Source organism: Equus quagga, chromosome 1 (assembly GCF_021613505.1).
Source record: "Equus quagga isolate Etosha38 chromosome 1, UCLA_HA_Equagga_1.0, whole genome shotgun sequence".
NCBI classification, from domain to species: Eukaryota; Metazoa; Chordata; class Mammalia; order Perissodactyla; family Equidae; genus Equus; species Equus quagga.
Genome location: NC_060267.1, coordinates 30851247 through 30869888, shown reverse-complemented (window position 1 = coordinate 30869888; position 18642 = coordinate 30851247). Strand labels below are relative to the sequence as shown.

Here is an 18642-nt window from a genome sequence, read left to right as displayed (position 1 = left end):
TTGACATTCACTGGTATATACACATGAAGCAATGGCACGCAAACAATCATAGGAATGAAAAGTGCCAAATTCAGGATGGTGGTTACTTCTACAGAGAGAGGGTGAGGACTGGGATCGGGGAATGTTATTCTCTGCATGTTGGAAATTATATCCTAATGTTATAAAAAGAAAGAAAAGCAAAAAGAAATTTAACTTTCAGGAGCTGATCTTTCACTGAAAATGTTTCTTCCTAAAGGTGATGTCCAATAAAAGAAATGACACTCCACTCATGTGGCCCAATCTGAAAATTTAGGAATAAATTGTTCTTCACGTAGGAAAATGCTTCCAATGCTTGTTTCTGTCATTTCTTTCCTGCTGCCTGGACCATACAATGAAAGACCTCAAGAACAATTTAGATGTTTACTCTAAATTAGCAGATAAGGGGGGGGGGGTAGACCCCGAAGAGTTTGTGAAAACCTATGAGTATGTACATTATTCTAGGAAATGGAGACACAATTTTGTGAGATTCACAAAGGGATTATGACCTCCACTACCCTCAGACCCTCTGAGCTAGTCTCAGGATACCACTGTGAGCCCAGACCCTGGGAGGTCTCCAGATCCCCGTCCTGTGTGTCTTTCATGGAGGTACAGCACCGAGGGGTAACCCTGTGGCTCTGGAGTCACACAGACAAGGGTCCAAGTTCTGGCTCCACCTGGGGTTGGATGACTTTGGAGAGGTTACTTTCTATGCCTCTCTTTTCTCCTCTGTAAAGCAAAGTAACAACTGTTGTGAGCATTGACTTCACACCTGTAGATGGCATGGCACTGCGCCTGGCACATGGCGTGCACTCCAGAGATATTAACCATTATTGGCCAGGTCTTCCCATCACGTGCTCTCAGTTCCTTCTGTAATCAGTTCCTCATGAGATTACTTATGTGATGTCTGTTTCCCCCCATATCATATATGCTCCATGGGGGAAGGAATCTTATCTGTCTTGTTCTTGACCAGGCACAGAATGAGCATGTGTTGAAATGGGTGGATAAAAGGATGAAGGAAAGAATGAGTCTCCACTGAGGCAGAGCTGCTGGCTATGACAGCTGAAAGTTACTAAAAAAAAAAAAATTACAGTCTATGAGCCATCCAGCTTCTGAGCTACATGTCAGCAGTATTATTCCTAACACAGGACTTGTAGCAGTTTAGTACAAAGAAGGTCAAGAACGATTAGTAAAGGAATCAAAGAGACAATTACTCCCTTTGAAAAAAGCCTAGCTCAAAAGGGCCCAGATGAAGAAGAAAGGAGTGTGGGCAATAGTGGGCTGGAGAGTCCCAAGACCAGAGGAGACAGGACCTTAATGATGAGGTTAAAATAGCTCTGACTGGACCAAAGGGGAGGGCCTGCAGTCAGTTGTCACATCCTTCTGCTGTCGTTGAGAAAGATGTTAGGTGGCAGACGAGGATGCAAGAAGGAAGTGGGAAGCAAGAGAGGTTGATAGGTTGCTCTCTAGAAAGTAAAGAAGGCAATGTGATTACTCCCGTCGGTTGAGAGGACACAGGAAAGTCATTCTCATACAAGCCAAGGGGAGGTCCTCTGGCTCACAGCTTTCTTGGCACGAGCTTGGGTCAAAATGATAACTGGCCTCCTTCTTTATACACGCCTCTGAGATTTACCGAGCGCCAACAGAGCACTAAAATCTATTTAAATTATCTCCAAGTACACCCAGGCAGGAAGGTGATCAGAACTTAATGACTCATCTCAGCTTGTTCCCACTCAACAGCGCTGCTCTTATCTTTATGTCAAGAAGCATAAGGAGGTAGGGAATGGGATAAAAAGGCAGGATTTTTTTTAAAGATAAAATTCTTCATTGGACAAGGCAGGAGAAGAAATCAACCACATTTTTTTCAAAGTTCAAAAGTAAGGGCCTAATAATTACTGAAAAATGGGGTCTGCATGTCAAACGGTTAGTAATTATGGATTTGATAGAGGCAGAAAATTATAGTATTGCTTGAACTTTTAATACGCCTTAATCACTCTTATCATCTAAAACTGAATGTGCCTTAAGTGAATGTGCCTTAAAATTTTTAAATGGAAAAGGGCAACTAAATAAATTTGCTCTTTAATTTGAATACAATGTGAGAGAGATCTTGTATGGTTTAGGCTGGCTCTGTGTGGAATCTCAAAAGATGCCTCCCAAAACTCATAGGTAACAGCACCACCCCTCGAGCAAGTAAACAGACTCCTGTGTTCTTTGATGGATAACACTCAACTGGAATGAAGAGACTCAAAGCAAGCTGTTAACAAACTGTTAACCATTTGCAACCACTCCTCTGTGAATCAAGATTTCTCAGTAGTATGCAACCAAAACAATCTAGCTATATAAACCTGCAATTAGCATAGACACTTTTCAATTCCAAATTCCGGGCTCACAAAAACGTTATAATCCTCATTCATTTTTATAAAAGTGTGAAGAGTTTGAACATATATAATGCATTTATCTTAATGAAATAACTTTATTATATTACAGTTTAAGGTGAGCTTACATTTAACAAAATGTTATACTTCTATTTTTTTAATGAAAGCTTAAAAACTACTGATTTAAGTAATTCTTCTCTGTACCTGCGCTGCTTGATATCCAAAATTTAAAATGACTTACGATTTCTCTTGCTTGTGGGATAGCGAAAAGAGATCATAGACCAAGCACACGCCGAACACGGTGATGCCTGTCTCTTTCACCAGCATTGCGCAGGTCCCCAGAAACAAACTGAGCAGCAAGAAGAAGGGAGAAGCCGTGGGAGGGAAACATTCCCCAACACAACACTGGTCCACACTCCTGAAAAGCAAGATCGAGTTTCTTTTAATCTAAGAAGAAATGTGGGTGGCTAAGAAATATCACCTTTTAAAGATAAGGTCTAACATCAATTTCATTGTATTCTAAGTAAGTCGGTGAGCCAAGATTTCCTCAAGAATGCTCATCATAGAATTATCTAAAATTGAAAAGTTGGAAAACAAAAATGCCCAGCAATACTGAATTTGGTATTTAAGGTCTATATAAATGATGGTAAACTATGGGGCATAAGAACTGAACACTAAAAAGCCATTGAAAGTGCCACCATAGAGATGTATTTAGTGACATGGAAAGATACTTAAGTGAATATATTTTAAGTGAATAATACAGATTACTAAGCCATATGCATGAACTCTGGAGCTAGGTTTCCTGGGTTCCAATCACAACTCTGCAGGTAACTCACAGGATACTAAGGGGCAAGTTCCTTTGCCTCTCTGTGCCTCAGTTTCCTTATGTGTGAAACGGGATCGCAGTGTTGTAGGGAGGATTCAATAAATGACATTACATGCCAAGTGTTTAGCATCATTATCATTATTTTAGTGAAGCTGTTTTCTATGCTTCTGTACACAAAACAAAGAAATCGGTGGAGAGATATATACCAAAACATAATCATCATTTCTCTCCATGATGAAAATACAGATGTTTTAGCCTTTTTCTTTTCTTCTGGCTAATCTGCATCTTTAAATTTATGTTCCACGAGGATGCATTAGGTAAAGTTTATTTTTCTCTCAGTATTATTTCCAGCAGGAATTTTCAAAAACCCTCCAGCACTGTAAAGTCTTTTTTCACCTCACAGAATAGAATCAGCCCGACACCACGAAACATCGATGTTCCTTCAACAGGTGCCACACCCAGCCACTCCTACTTCTTTGAAGGGCAAAGGCCAACATTTCTGTAGTTGTGTCATCTTACCCTTATTGTTATGTCTGGAACAATTGCCTAAAATTATACACCAAATCTGCAGTAGATAAGCTTTTTCTCTGAAGCTGGTCAATAGCTTAAATTGCTAAAAATGAGAATGGCGTGTGCAACAGAAATCTGTAGTACAATGGCTCATTATCATACAGATATGGATATGTTGCAGGCTGAATCATGTTCCTAAATATATCAACCACACAGAAAAAGCCTGAAAGAACAAGTTTAAACTAAAAAGCAATTATTAATCTTGTTCTGACACAAGAGGAAACAGGAAACAATTGTTGAATATGGGTCTATATTTTCAAGATTTTCACAACACCGTTTTATATGACTAGCAATGCAGTGGGAGGTCACAAAGCCAGCATCACAGGACTGGTACTATACTAAGAAGAGGCTCCACTCCTTAAACCAAAACCTCGTAAGACGGAATTCACTTCATTCTTGATCCAAGTTCTAAACTGGTTTATAACAGGGTTTCTCAATTTCAGCACTATTGGCAGATGGGGCAAGAGGATTCTTTGTTGTAAAGCCTGTCCTGTACACTGTAGGATCCTTGGCCTCTACTCGTTAAATGCCAGTAGCGCCTCTCCAGTTGTGACAAGCAAAAATATCTCCAAACATTGCCAAATGTTCCCTGGGGTGAGGGGTAAATTTGCCCCATATTAAGAACCGCTAGTTTAGAACAGTCTTCTTCAGAATCACTGGGCTTCGTGAGATTATAGGTCAATGAACCAATCCAAAAGTCAAGATTCACAAATCCCTAATGAGGCATTCCTCCACGAAATAGGGCAACATGGCTCACCAACCCCCTTTTCCTGGGCTGTGCTGAGCCATCTGCCCCCATTCACACTCTCTTTTCAACCTGCCCCTTTCCCTATGTGGATATGTCACAACCCAGGAGAGAATCTGTGAGGGGCGGGGCGGGGGGGGGGGGGTGAGGGAAGGGGCAATATAATGGGAAACTGTTTTATTGCTTTTCAGTCTCCCAAAGCAAGGAGCTTCTGTATTCTGATGAAAGGATGTGTAAATTGGAAAACCACAGTTGGGAAATACTACTTTCAACTCAGCCTTATTATTTTAAGCTCTGAGCTACTTTAGCGAGGATAATAAAGAGGGAAAAAATTTATAACCAAAATGAAAAGGAGAAATGACACAAATCATAGGAAACAGAAGAGAGGACTACACCCAGTATATTCTGGCTCAGAGCTAAGATTCCAAATTCCAGTCTCAGTAAGAAACTACAAGTAAGAGGAATCAAGAAGCAAGAGCCTGCCATCCCAGCACTGGGAGAGCAGTGCTTCTGCTAAAAGTCTATGACATGGTTCAGAATGTGGCTGGAAGAGAGAAGAGCCTAGTATTTGGTAAGGAGCAGTTTCCTATCCCAGGTCTCTTGGAAGCTCACTGAGTATCTGACTGCCAGGAAGCTCCCCTCTCTCTCAGGCAGATACTCAAAGTGTACACACACACACACACACACACACACACACACACGGCAGAAATTCCCAGGAGACAGCATGACTGTAGTCACACAGAATGGCACTCTCAGCCCCACATACCTATTGTAGGAGAGAAAGGCCAACAGGAACAGCAGGCATGCTAACACGTCAGCTCTGCCAACAATTCCAGCCACCTATGAAGCGTGAAAAAATAAAAAATAAAAACCTCAGAAAATTACATGCAGAGAACCATTATGGAAATGTATTCATTTTTAAGTGAATGAAAGGTATAATAAGATAGAAGATATTTGTTCTTCAAACTTTGATACATGATATATGAACCACCTCTGGTTATCATATATATTTAACAGTAAGTTTCTAGAAGGAGGAAAAGAGGAAAAAAAGGCCAAGATTTTCATGTTTAACTTTATTTTTAACCTTTCGACTATAGAAGGTCCACTCACAGCATCAAAGATTATTCATTTATTGGTTTATTCAAAAATATTTTTAACAATGACCGAATGTTAGATACTATGCTAGTCTTTGGGTACTGGAGTGCTAACGGAGCAGAGGATGTTTACAGAATACTAGAAAAAAGTAAGTTGAAGAATCAATAATTCTTCAGAGTATGAACTCATGATCACTATATGTGAGTGTATGTGCGTGTGTGTGTGTTTCTTAGCTCTGTCATTGAAAGGGCCTAAAAGTAAGACACTCCAGGAGTAAAGAGTCTTCCTGGCACTAACCACAAGCCATCCCGCCACTAAAGAGAACATGGGCTCCCTGGAGAGGTAGCTGACTCCAGGGCTGAAGCTGAGGAGATACAAGAGGGTCTAGGATCATCTTCTCATGTTAGAAAGTAAGAAAGTGCTCAAAAAATGACAGGTACATGTCAAAAGGACAGAGAAGCCAGTGACAGGGAGCTCCCACTGACCAAATATGAGACGATTTGAACATCAAAATAAATAGGACAGTAATAAATTATAAACCATTGAAAAAAACAGACATCCATGAGTGCACAGTGATAATAAATATATGGATGGATGAATGAATAAGTGAATGAATGCATATATAAGTTCACACATGCAGACAGTAAGCAAGTGAATGGGTAGAACGGAGAGCTCTTCCTTACATTAAAAAGCCAGTTAATGAATGCAGACGGAGTAGCACAGTTGGAAAATAGCCACTTTGCTTCCAGAAGAGTAAAGATTGGATTGGGCAAGAAACATCACAAGACATGAATAGATGCTAAATCTGGGGTGTGAAGGCTTGATGAGGTGCAGAGTATTCGCAGGGCTTCAAACCATTTCCTCACCAATTACTTACTAGCTGGAAAAAGAAAAAGAAAAAGAAAAACTATACTATGGAGAGAATGCATTGCATTGCATTACACCTTGACTGGGGAATCAAACCTAACCTCACCAATAAAGGGCAAATGGATGTGGCAGGCTCTGCACGTGCTACCCTGAGAAGGAAGGACACAGCATCACTGGAGCAGTACTCCAGCCAGGGATACATAATCTGAACATAATCACGGGAAAATGCCAGACAAACCCGGGATGAGGGCTGGTATATGAAAATACATAAATAAATATATATTTTATATTAATAAAGTATAAAGTATAATAATTCTAATATTCCTATTTTATAACATTTAAATTTTATTATATTTTAATACCTTCTAATTTATATCATGATTTACTAATTATATTACAATTCATATTATAATCTATCATAATATAACTGCACATAATATAATCTAATATATCATAATATAATTGCATATATTATTATATATTATAGATACAATATATTATACTTACATAATGTACTCTATATGAATTCACGTTTTTATATATTTTATATTTTTACATATCTCCATATCATGTATTTACATATAATATATTCATATTATTTTTATATATTATAAAGTTTTAATATACATGTAAGTCATATGTGATAAATTATATGTATTACACAATTATAATTTTATAATATAGCATATATTATATAACATTACCAATTGCAATATTATAATAAATATATTAATAACATTTTATATTATATACATTCTAATATAAATTTTAAATTATTTTTAAAGCTATAAATTATATTATAGAAAGACAACGAAGATTGGTAACTGTTCTAACCTTAAGGAGACTAAAGAGAAACGATGACTAATGGCCTTGGTTGTAGAAAATATACAACTAAATTATTAAGGTGTAAAGGGGCATGAATTATGCACCCCACTCTCAAGTCCTTCAGAAAACAAATGATATTCTTATACACTGAGGGAGAGAGAGAGGAAGAATGATACAACAAATGCACAAAATGTTAAAAAATGGTGAATCTGGATAAAGAGTATATGGTCATTATACTTTTTAAGTTTAAAATTATTTTTTTTCCAATGTGTTACTTCAGAAAGGGACTGAAATGGAGGACGGGTGGAGGGCAGAATCTATTCATAAATCTTTGTATTATTTTACTACTTGAAAAGGGTGCATATTTCTCTTAATTTTTTGAAATCCAAGAAATAAAACTGTAAAGAAAAAAATAGGGTATGGAGGGGCTGGCCCCGTGGCCGAGTGGTTAAGTTCGCGCGCTCCGCTGCAGGCGGCCCAGTGTTTCGTTGGTTCGAATCCTGGGCGCGGACATGGCACTGCTCATCAAACCACGCTGAGGCAGCGTCCCACATGCCACAACTAGAAGGACCCACAACGAAGAATATACAACTATGTACCGGGGGGCTTTGGGGAGAAAAAGGAAAAATAAAATCTTTAAAAAAAAATAGGGTATGGGTCAAAGAATGCTTCAAACAAAAGGTCATGTCTGAGCTGGATCTTAAAGATGAGAAGGGGTTCACAAGGGAAATGAACAGAGATCACATTTCAGGCACAGAAAACACCACCACCCAAATCACAGAGGACCGGGAGTCCATGGTATGTTAGCGAATCCATCAACAATTAATAGCAGAAAATAGTTTTCTGAGAAATTTACCTATAAATGCCCCCACATAATGAGCACCCTTTGCAGTCATAAAGGAGAGGCAATGACACACGCACGGAGCTAGACCATCCAAGGCTTGAATACAGATTCCTTCTCTTGCCATCTGAGTGGGACTCAATTGCGTTATCTTTAATTTCTGAGATTTGGTTTTGTTATCTTTAAAATGAGCGTAATGCCTCATGTTATTGGAATAATGTAATCAATGTAAATTAATAATGTAATTAATGAGATGATATATATGAAGTGCCCCTCAACATTGGTGTACTGCTTCCTTCTGGAGAGAAAGAGAGTGTGCCTCAGCACTGCCACAGGTTTTCTTGTGTGGCTTACAGAAGTCATCCTTTTACTCAAAGGTTTACATGTATGATATTTTAATTTAACTTTATTAGACAATCTAATATATCTATTAATTAAAAATCAAAATAAAAAGTAATTCAATTATATACCCATATATGGGCTGATAGCAAGTCACATATTGAGAAAAATTCTAGTCCAATATATACCAAGAGAAATCTGGACAAGGCCAAAGAATGTCATTGGCAGTACAGAGGTGAAAGCTATTCCCTAATGGGGCTGCTCAGACCACACACTGTTCATTGATCCATTAATCTCTAAGGAACTTGAGTGCCACTCACGAAGACTGCATGACTCAAGGGCGGTAGGCAGTGACAATGTGATGTCACCTCAGCATCAAGGCTTAGCTCAGACTCACAGTCTGTAAAGCAACAACTGCACATGGTTCACTTGTGAAGCCCAGATCTGCTCAGTCTACACTGCCGACTCTTTGAGCACTGAACTCGGCAACACCTGCAAGACCTCTGAAAGGTTAAACAGAGAGGCCAGCTCGCCAGCAACAAAGTCTTGGCATAAGGCCAGGCATCTGGGCCCAGGGGCACACTCATCACAGCACAAGTGATGTGGCCAACTTGGACAACAGCAAGACATGCAAGCCGATATTGGGTGTAGCAAGTTGGAATGAGGCAATCACAAGCTAGGCGAGCATAACTAATGCGTTAAAGGCGCCTGCAGCCCAACTTCTCGAATTGCGGCTGGTTAGTGCTGCTGGGAAACAGCAGCAGCAGCAGGAGAATGTGCCAGCTGGATGTGCCCAGATATAAAGAATGTAGTTTCCCTTGGAGCAGAAGCTCAGAGGAGGTGTTGAAATGTTAGTGCTCACACTGACAGACTCTGCTGCCAGTTAAAAACCACCAAGCACTCATTGAACACCTACTCTATATCCTGGTTGAGCTGGGGTCGCTGGGGCAAAAGGGCTAGATGTCTTAAAAACAAGGTGCTTGTCATCAACTACTCTATGTCTACTTCAGTCATTCACCAATTCAATTAGTCAATATCATCATGTTCAGTAATTGCATGATTTATTCCAGTCAACATGCATTTTCCAAGGGCCTCCCCTTTGCCAGGTTTTGTGCCAGCTGGAGGGATATAACTTGCCTCGAGGAGTTTAACATCTGGTAGGGAGTCAAAAAATATGATATAAGGAAACTGCACGTATCATAAAGAGGAGAGACCATCGCCATGAGAAGACGAAAGGGACTAATGTTGAGACTGTGGGATCTGGGAAGGCTTCATGGGCAGGCTGGGCTTATACACTGAAACTTAAAGGACAGGCAAGCAGGCCTTCAGGAAGCTCCAGACAGGCAAATATGAATCCTGGGCCAGAGCGGGAATGCAGAAGCATTCCAGGCAGAAGTAGGAGAGGTCTTAAACATGTGGGGTGTTTCTGGAAGGGAAGGTATAAAGTGACAAAGAGCACAGAGTAAATGAAAAGGGAGCGAGAGTGGGCAATGGGAAGCAAAGATGAATGTTAAGTTGGAGGCCCTTGAGCTTGATTCCATGGCAGTGTAAGCTGAACTCAGAGTGCTGGGAAGCACAAAAGGACTTGACCAAAAACACATGCAGATAGACAGCATGTATTTCTGTTTCAAGTTGCAGGTTTCCATCACCAATGGGGTAGTTGTAACTTGGGAACTGTCTCCTCTAACCAATATTCTAACAGTAGAAAAAATCAGTGAACATAACAGGATAGAATTTAAATAATGTAACATTCAGATCTCCTAGCCAGCTCAACAGAATCACATGTGGAAATTGCCAATTAAGGACAATTTGTCCCCAAACCTTGTTATTTCTTGGAATACCAATCATAGGATTTGTATAAAGTATACTATATGTTATGAATTATTTTATCTGCAAGAATGAGTTCCATTAGTGTCAGATGGGGCCAGCAACACATACTTAATACATGGCAATGGCTGAAAGTCAGACTGACTGATTAGCCAGACTGACCAATTCTCTTCTATGTGCTCTGTTCTGGTTCTGGAAACAGTGACCTTAACCTTCAACTCCATGTGTCAGCATTTCCTGCTCTTGCTTTTGACTGGACATAAGCGCATTCCTTCAGACCAGTAATGTCTCTATGATGATTGTCAAGTTTTAATTCTCATAGGAGAATTACAGATTTTCCCCATCTTCCCAATTTATCTACTGATTTTTCTCATGATTCATGATTCAGAAAAACATACAAATTTCCCAAGAAATATACTGTCAGGAAACTCTTCCCAAAATCACAAGGCCTTCCATGAGGAAAGGTCTGGGTCTACCTTCTTCACTGAGTGACTATATTATAGTTACTCAAAAATTTGTTGAAAGATTGAATAAATAAATGAACTTGCTCCTGTCTACTTAAATAGGAAATAACCCTCCACTGGGATTCTTGTTTTATCACCACATATTGCTTTGTTTTCTATGTATTTATATGTATGATCTTGGCTTTTCTAGGAGCTTGAGAACAAATGTGAGTAGGGACCCCACTATCCACCCACATACCCCCTTGGCACCTAGCAGAGTGTCTGCACCAAGCAAGAAGTCATCAACTATTTGTTGATTACATAATTGAGAGAGAAAATCCTCAATCACATCAGCATGTTTAAATTAAACCTCTCCCCCCCAAAATGTAAATCCTCCATCCTTCCTGGGAGAAATTACAGTCCCATTTTTGTTCTCGTTTTACGAGGGGGAGAATATCCCACTAACTCCCTCTCCCCTGACTCTGGGGTCTATTTTTCTTTTTTTAAATAATTTATCACTGTCTTCTACAATGCACATCTCTTTTTTCTATTTCTCTGTCCTCCTCCTTAGAAACCTGAACTAATACCTATAATTAAGTAACAGTCTCTTGATTTTACTCTGTAGTATAGATTGTTACGTAGGTCATATTTCTTTGCCTCTTTCTTACACCTCTCTCATCTCCTTGTGAACGCAGTTTCTCTAACATTTTTCCCTAAATAAATGTCCAGCTCTCAGACTCCTTTGCCCCTATAATTGTGTTACCATGGATTTTTTTTTCAATTAGTACAAAAGCTTGTTGAAAACCTTTCTTAAAGGTCATTTGCTAATAGAATTTTCCTTTTTTCTTAGAATTCAACCTAACTCTATCAGCTCATGATCACATTATCCAAGGTTACCTGCATTTTATGCTCTCCCTCTCTGCAAGCATAGGATTCAGACTGTTACTGTCCTACTCATTTGCTCTTTCTTGTAAAATATTCCCCAAGACGCTCTAAGCACAGATTTTCAACTGTGCTTCAACTGTGACGATTTAAAAATTGTCAGAAATGTAATATTGTCTATGGGCTTAGATTACAACATTGCCATCGACCCAGCATCATATATTCTACATGGCTAGAGTAGCAGTCCTTGATTATTTCTCTTCACGTGATATCCAAAAAGAATATTAAAAACTTATGTATCTCTGCCATCTTTTAAAATTCACATCTAAAATTTTTCATCATAATTTTAAATATTTGAAAGGATCTAACTTCCCATGCGTTGTAAATACTGACAATTTAAAATAAGGCCATAATGTTACTTTTTACATGTACTAAATGGAGTCTAAAATGTACCACAGCAATTTGAAGCACGTCACTTTCCATTTACACAAACATGAACCGGCTCTTCTTTAACTGGCAGACATTTTACACCCTTTCCCCTTGAACTCATATTTCCATTTTATTTCCCCCTTGGCATTTTTCCTTAACATATTATACAGTTATGCTTAGAAACATTCTATTTATCATCTTGTCTCTCTGTAATAAAAATACACACATTATTAAATTTATTATTTTAATTTCCTGTGATAAGCTTCTAAATGTTAAATTTTCAATGTTGTATTATTATTCCAATTAGTATTAATACACAATTGTTCAATACATCATAAATTAGAAAAAATGATAAATAACTATTAAATATAAAAACATGCCTCTTAATAACACTGGTATGGCAGGTTTCTTTTTAATAAGTTCAGTTATCTATGGCTGAATATCACTTTTTGTTAGAATAAGAAAGCATGTAGCATCAATTCTATTCCTAGCTTTCATCTTTATAGACTCTTCACATAAATAAGTGAGAAGAGAAGTAGCCATGTTGTAGCAGTGACTTAGCTCTCTGAACACCAAAGTTATCTGCAAAATCATAGCGCTCTATCATCTGACACAATGTTTAGTGATCTACCAGCTGACAACTCAATCAAGTCCTCCTTTAACTTGGTTGAAAGCAAATAATTTAAGCACACCCATCGCTAGAGTTACCTGTCAACACAGTCATTTGCTTTCACAGTTTGTCAAAAGTACAAGAAGGCTTTACCAAGACTTTCCAAAGAACTACTGCTCACGGCTCACAGTGTTGCACTTACAGGCACCTGTTTAATCTAAAACACTCAGAAGGGGCTGTGAAAATTACCTCTAACAATGTAATTTGTTTTATAAAATGATTCTTTTTTTTTGTCACTCACTCTAAATATATTTGTGTCAAAACCCTGGGCTTATAGATTTATAATTTTGTTTGTGGAAAATGTCCATCACAGAGTCTAACTGGCAAAACCAGTTCTCATTATCAAACCAATTGGCCAAATCAGACTTCTTGCGTCAGTCCAAACGAACATATTATTATGCATCCCCATGACAACCATCTCACATCTGAATTGAGAACGTCAACCAGGTCACCAGACCCTACTTCCAATGCCATGCTGTATTCTTCCCAGAAATATGCATAAGATAGAGAAAGAGGTGAAGAAACCATACTTCCGGTTTATGACACCTTAATCGAAGGAGGCTTTGCTGACACCAACATATCAAATTGTTTCTTTGTAAAGTAAGTTAGAGGTCTGTACACATGGGGCAATTAAGATTCTGATGCATGTGAGGCATTCCTTATGTTTTTTAAAGAAGAGAAGGGCAACTGAAGGAGGAGGGAGAGGAGAGCCATCTCGAGACCTTTAGCCAGAGGTGTTCCCAGGCAGCTGAACTGGAGGAAAGGGCCCTGATATAACCTGATATCAGCTCTGGAAACAATTCTTTCGAAACTGTGGTAACCCCCGACCCCTTGGTAAGTCCTCATCTATCTCTAGCAATATAAAAAAGTAAACCAACTGTGCTTACTGAGATGTGAAACAAGGTAGCTTGATAATGCCATCTCAGTGCATGGTGAAGTCAATTTTGTAAAGAGGACCATAGATCTAAACTATCTAAATAAATAATTCGAATAAATTTCTAAACAAATTTATCACCACCCACCAAATAACTATACCACATACTAAATAACTTGGAAAACTACATTTAAGTCTCCTAAGTCTGTTTTTCTAACTTGAAGAATGTCAGCCTAACTTTTCATAGTCTCCCCTTTAGCACTTAGAGTTCTGCATCATAAATATTATAAAGTAGAGTGAGAAAAGGTAAAATATATACGTAGAGCAGGAACAATGACTCAGCATAAGTATTTCAAAATGCCCCTTGGTGTTTAAAACACGTTAGAACTTAAATTTTCTGCAAATAAAGAACCGTGGCCATTTATTACTACCCACAATAATAACAGTGGTTATTTAGAAAAGCAATTAAATCCTGGAGCTGCAATAAAGGCCTTTTCTTTTGAATATTCAGAAAGAAAAGCTGTCAAGCAGAATGATTTATATATAAAGATAAACACTTCAGTAGAGCTTTGAGTTCACGTGGTTTTGAAAGGGGAAAAAAAGATCAGTTTACTTGAGGTTTTTTTCTGGTTCATTATTTCATTGTGTGCCAATGATACTCACCGCCTCAGTGTGAATAGGATGCACAGCAAAAAGCAAGGCCGTCACAAAAGCAAGCCCACGATTCTTGAAGACAGTTTTGTCACAGGTGTACATCAGCACAAGAGTCACGAGGCAGTGTAAAATTACATTTACTGCGTGAAAGTAGAATGGGTTCATGCCAGTCAAAAATATGTTGAGCCTGTAAAAAAAAGACAAAAACAAAAACTGAATTAGCTGCAAACAGAACATAAGCACAAGGAAAGCAGAGGGAATCCATCATTTCGAAAGATAAGCTATTGGATGAGTTATTTTTAAATGACTCCCAACATTGGGTTACTCTATCAATTTGAGTGTCACTTTTTGCCTATCTCAGAATTTTCCTATCTGCAGATATCACTGCATATCCAAAACAACATTATTTCAGAAAATTCTGTGGTCTCTCTAAGAAGGCAGGCAGACAGGTGCTGAATCTGTTTTCCCCTCAGTCCGTGGCTAATGCAAACCAGTTCCCCAGTACTCTTGCTTTCACTGCTGGCTCTTCCCAAGCAGCTGAGTGTTCCCAGGCAAGTCCACAGGGCTGTGGGTCAGAGCACAGCCGCTGCAGATGAGAAAGAAACCATGAGACTGTGTGGGACAAACCAGGCCCGAACAACATGTCCTCTCATCCATGGTGCCACCAGGAACCAAATTTCCAGATTATGCACCCGGAATCGCTGTTAATTACCACCCCACAGGAGATCTTCAGGGCGCCTACATGCCATTAGCAGCTGCAGCTGAAATTAAAAGGATGAGCGAAAGCATTGCTTTTCAGAATCTGGATTAACTATTATCTAACATAAATTCCCACAGATCTCAGAATCTGAATTCTAAGATTATGACAAAGAAACTAAAAAGAGAACCACAAAGAGAAAAGAAATTTGTTGTTCGGCATCTTAAAAATACTTTCCTGATAGAAATGCAGAACAGAGAGACTTCGGAAGGTTGCCTTAAATTTAATAACGGGACATAATGTCCCCAACTGAGTCTGTGGGGTTAGAGAAAAAATACAGTTGTATAGGGTAGGGTTCTTTTGGGGGAGCATACACACCCTAAGTGGTATCCCTATAGTCATCTTTATTTCAGCCTATTTTATCAAAACAGTAATCCCAGTTCTTTATTCTCATGCCCTTGAGCTGCTTCTCTTACAGAAACACCTCCTCTTTGCCAAAACAATTGAGAATGTAAAAGTCAACTTCAGCGATGGCATGTGCATATTCTAAATACTTGGCTTGATTCATGCACAGCTTTAACCTACAGAATTTTAAACATCTCAAGTTTTATTTGGACACATGAATCTAAATGTCACAGTCACTAATCGACTCCATTTTCACTCCCACTGAACTAATCACAGTCCTAACCAAGTCTAGAAAAATGAACTGCTGTGTGGGAAACTCCAGGACTCCAACGCTAGATTCAAGCCAGCTGCGTGTTGGCCAACCCATGAGTCTACACACATCCCAAAGTCCTGGTGTGAAATAACTCATCCAGAGGGAAAGAGGAACAGGCAGTGAACTAGGGGACTGGCAGGTCCAGCTGGAGAAGGGAGGACAGCATCCTATTCCAGCACAGGAGGTCCCTCACGTGGTGAGAGAGCGCCTGGAAGTCAGACAGCTCAGGATGGCGGAAACGTGAGAAGGGCAAGACCAAGTCCCTATCCTTGGAGAACTTGGGTGCAGTCCCCGGAGAGCCAATCCCCCTGATGTTGATTTTACACTGTCTTCCAGTTCATTGGGCTGAGTTTTCCAGACCAACTAAGTGATTCATTTAAACCTGATACACACCCTTGACAATGAGAGAAACAGGCAACCTGCATCCCATAGGTGGGTGTCCAAATCGGCAGGTCTCTAGGTTGTCAATATGTATCAAAGGCTTTAAAAAGTGCATATTCTTTGACCAAAAATTCCACTTCTGGGAATTTTCCATAAGGAAATAACCAGAAAAGTGTTTATACACACACACACACACAAAATATGCTAAGAAATATATATTTCGGTCTTCATCCCAACTCTTGGTCAGAGATCCTAAAACCTTTCTAATTTCCTAAGGAATAAAGGTGCTAGGAACACTTTTTTGCTCTAATATTTGGTCTCTGCCTCCGGTTCCTGGCACAGAGCTCTTAAATCCCTTGGAATTTCCTAAGTGATAAGAGCACTAGGAGCATCTTTGTTCTAATATTTGGTATTCGGCCCTGGTTCCTGACACAGGGCTCCTCAGTTCTTAGGAATTTCCTGGGTGATAGAAGTGTCTTTTGTTCCAATGAGGTGACTCTTGGTGGGCTCCTGGATGGAGGCAGGTCACCAGAAAGACCAAGCCATGATTAGAAGCTTGGAACTTTCAGCCCCAGGCCCCATCCTCCCAGGAGAGGAGAGGTGAGAGAGATTGAGTTAACAATCGGTCATGCCTATGCGATGAAGCCTGCATAAAAATCCCTGAACTATGGAGTTAGAAGAACTTCCAGGTTGGAGAACACATCCACGTGTGGGGAGGGTGGCGCACTTCAAATCCACGGGGACAGAAGCTCCTGCACTCAGGACCCTCCAGACCTCACCCTATGCATCTCTTCATCCAGCTATTCATCTGTCTCCTTTATCATACCCTTCATTAGATAATAAACCAGTAAACATAAGTAAGTGTTTCCCTGAGTTCTGTGTGCCATTACAGCAAATTATTGAACGCTGAGGAGGGGCTCGTGGGAACCCCCAATTTGTAGGCAAGTTGGACATAAGTGTGAATAACGTAAGGACCCAGTACTTGCAACTGGCACCTGAGATGGGGGGCAGTCTTGTAGGACTGAGCCCTTAACTGGGGGATCTGACGCTAACTCCAGGTAGACGCATCAGAAGTGAATTGAACCGTAGGACACCCAGCAGATGTCAGAGAATTGTTCCATGTGGGAATAAACCCACACATCTGGTGTGAGGAGTGTTCTGAGGGTGAGCAGAGGAAGAAACAAGAGCTTTCTTTTCAATGTACAAGGATGCAACTCACTGTGCTAATTATAAAAATGGCAATAAAGAGAAGGCAAGACATCTAATAAGCTAAACCCCTGATGGATTTCACTATTCCACAGATGTTATACATTAGATCCTAACTTGGGATTACATATAATAGAACTGTTTTTAAAACGAGGACAAAATACTTGTTATTTTTCCAAAGTATTTGTTATTCCACTACTTGAAAAGTAAAAAGCACCATTAGAGACGATGTTATTGCTATATTACTACACTTTTATGAGGTACTTAACATATATTCCTTTCTCCTCCCGAAAATGATATAAAATGGTAGGCATGAGTCATCTTTGTGGCCCATATGTATCATATCTGAAAACGTGTAAGTGTTCTTCATATAGATTATTATTTCTGGAAATTGGTTAGGACAGAGTACCTGGTGTTTTAAGTGAATTCAATTAGATCCCAAAATATAAAAATAAATTGTTAATGGAAACCACTGCAGTAATCAGTAACGATGTGGAAGTCCCTCCTATGGTACCTGAAAGATGAAGCTAAGCTTTGAGGAATCATCAAGAATCGAGAGTTAGGAGAGTTTCCCAAATGTCTAAAAAGATGGAGAAGGAATGCTCCAAACTATAGACAAGTGAGTTTGATATGAAATAATAACATTTTAGAACTTATCCTATTTGTAAGCACTGGAAAAAGAATCTCTGATTCTGGGGGCCAATATGAGTTCACAAAAAGAGGACTGAACTGATTAACTTCACATTTTAATAGAAGAGGGGATGTAACAGACACATCACATCTTTATTTTAACAAAAGCATTTATCAATCTCTCTCAGAATCTCCTTGCATTCAAGATAGAGGAAAATGGATTTGAAGCAAACACAAAGAGAGGTGAGTAATAAATCAATGTCTCCTTGGATAGAGACCTCCAGTGTATGTCACAGGATTCTGATATTATCTCTGGTCTGTCGAATATATTCATCAAAGACTTAAATGAATCTTTAGCGTATGCTAACCAAGTCTGCAGAAGGCTTGTATCTGGGAAGGAGAGCTACGGTACTGGGAGACTGATGGAGATTCACAGAGTTTAAATGCCTGAAATTATTAGTTAATTCAAACAGGATTAGCTAGAATATTGGTAAGAGTAAAGACTCACATTTGGACATAAAAGGGAACAAAACTCCTGCAACGCAGGTTAAAACTCTACACATGGTATATTGTCCAAGGGCTGTTAGTTTAATCTAAATTCAAAGAGTTATTGTACCCTGGCTGTCAAAAGAGACCAAACCACCACCAGACAGACAGACAGACAAGGAACTGCATAAGTCAAACTATTTTTCATTTCAATGCACTCCAATAGATATTATTGAGGACCTACTGC

The 18642-nt window shown here is 39.2% G+C and overlaps 1 protein-coding gene across 2 annotated transcripts in view; it reads right to left on the bottom strand.

The window, feature by feature from the left end:
- The window catches only part of TMTC1 (transmembrane O-mannosyltransferase targeting cadherins 1), a 261498-nt gene that overhangs the window by 225751 nt on the left and 17105 nt on the right, over positions 1–18642 (bottom strand). For both annotated transcript variants that reach the window (XM_046679163.1, XM_046679172.1), the window contains exons 2-4: positions 14287–14464; positions 5298–5371; positions 2632–2808 (exon numbers count right to left, since the gene is read on the bottom strand). In XM_046679163.1, the coding sequence (XP_046535119.1) occupies positions 2632–2808; positions 5298–5371; positions 14287–14464 (429 nt within the window). The remainder of the gene's footprint in view (positions 1–2631; positions 2809–5297; positions 5372–14286; positions 14465–18642) is intronic.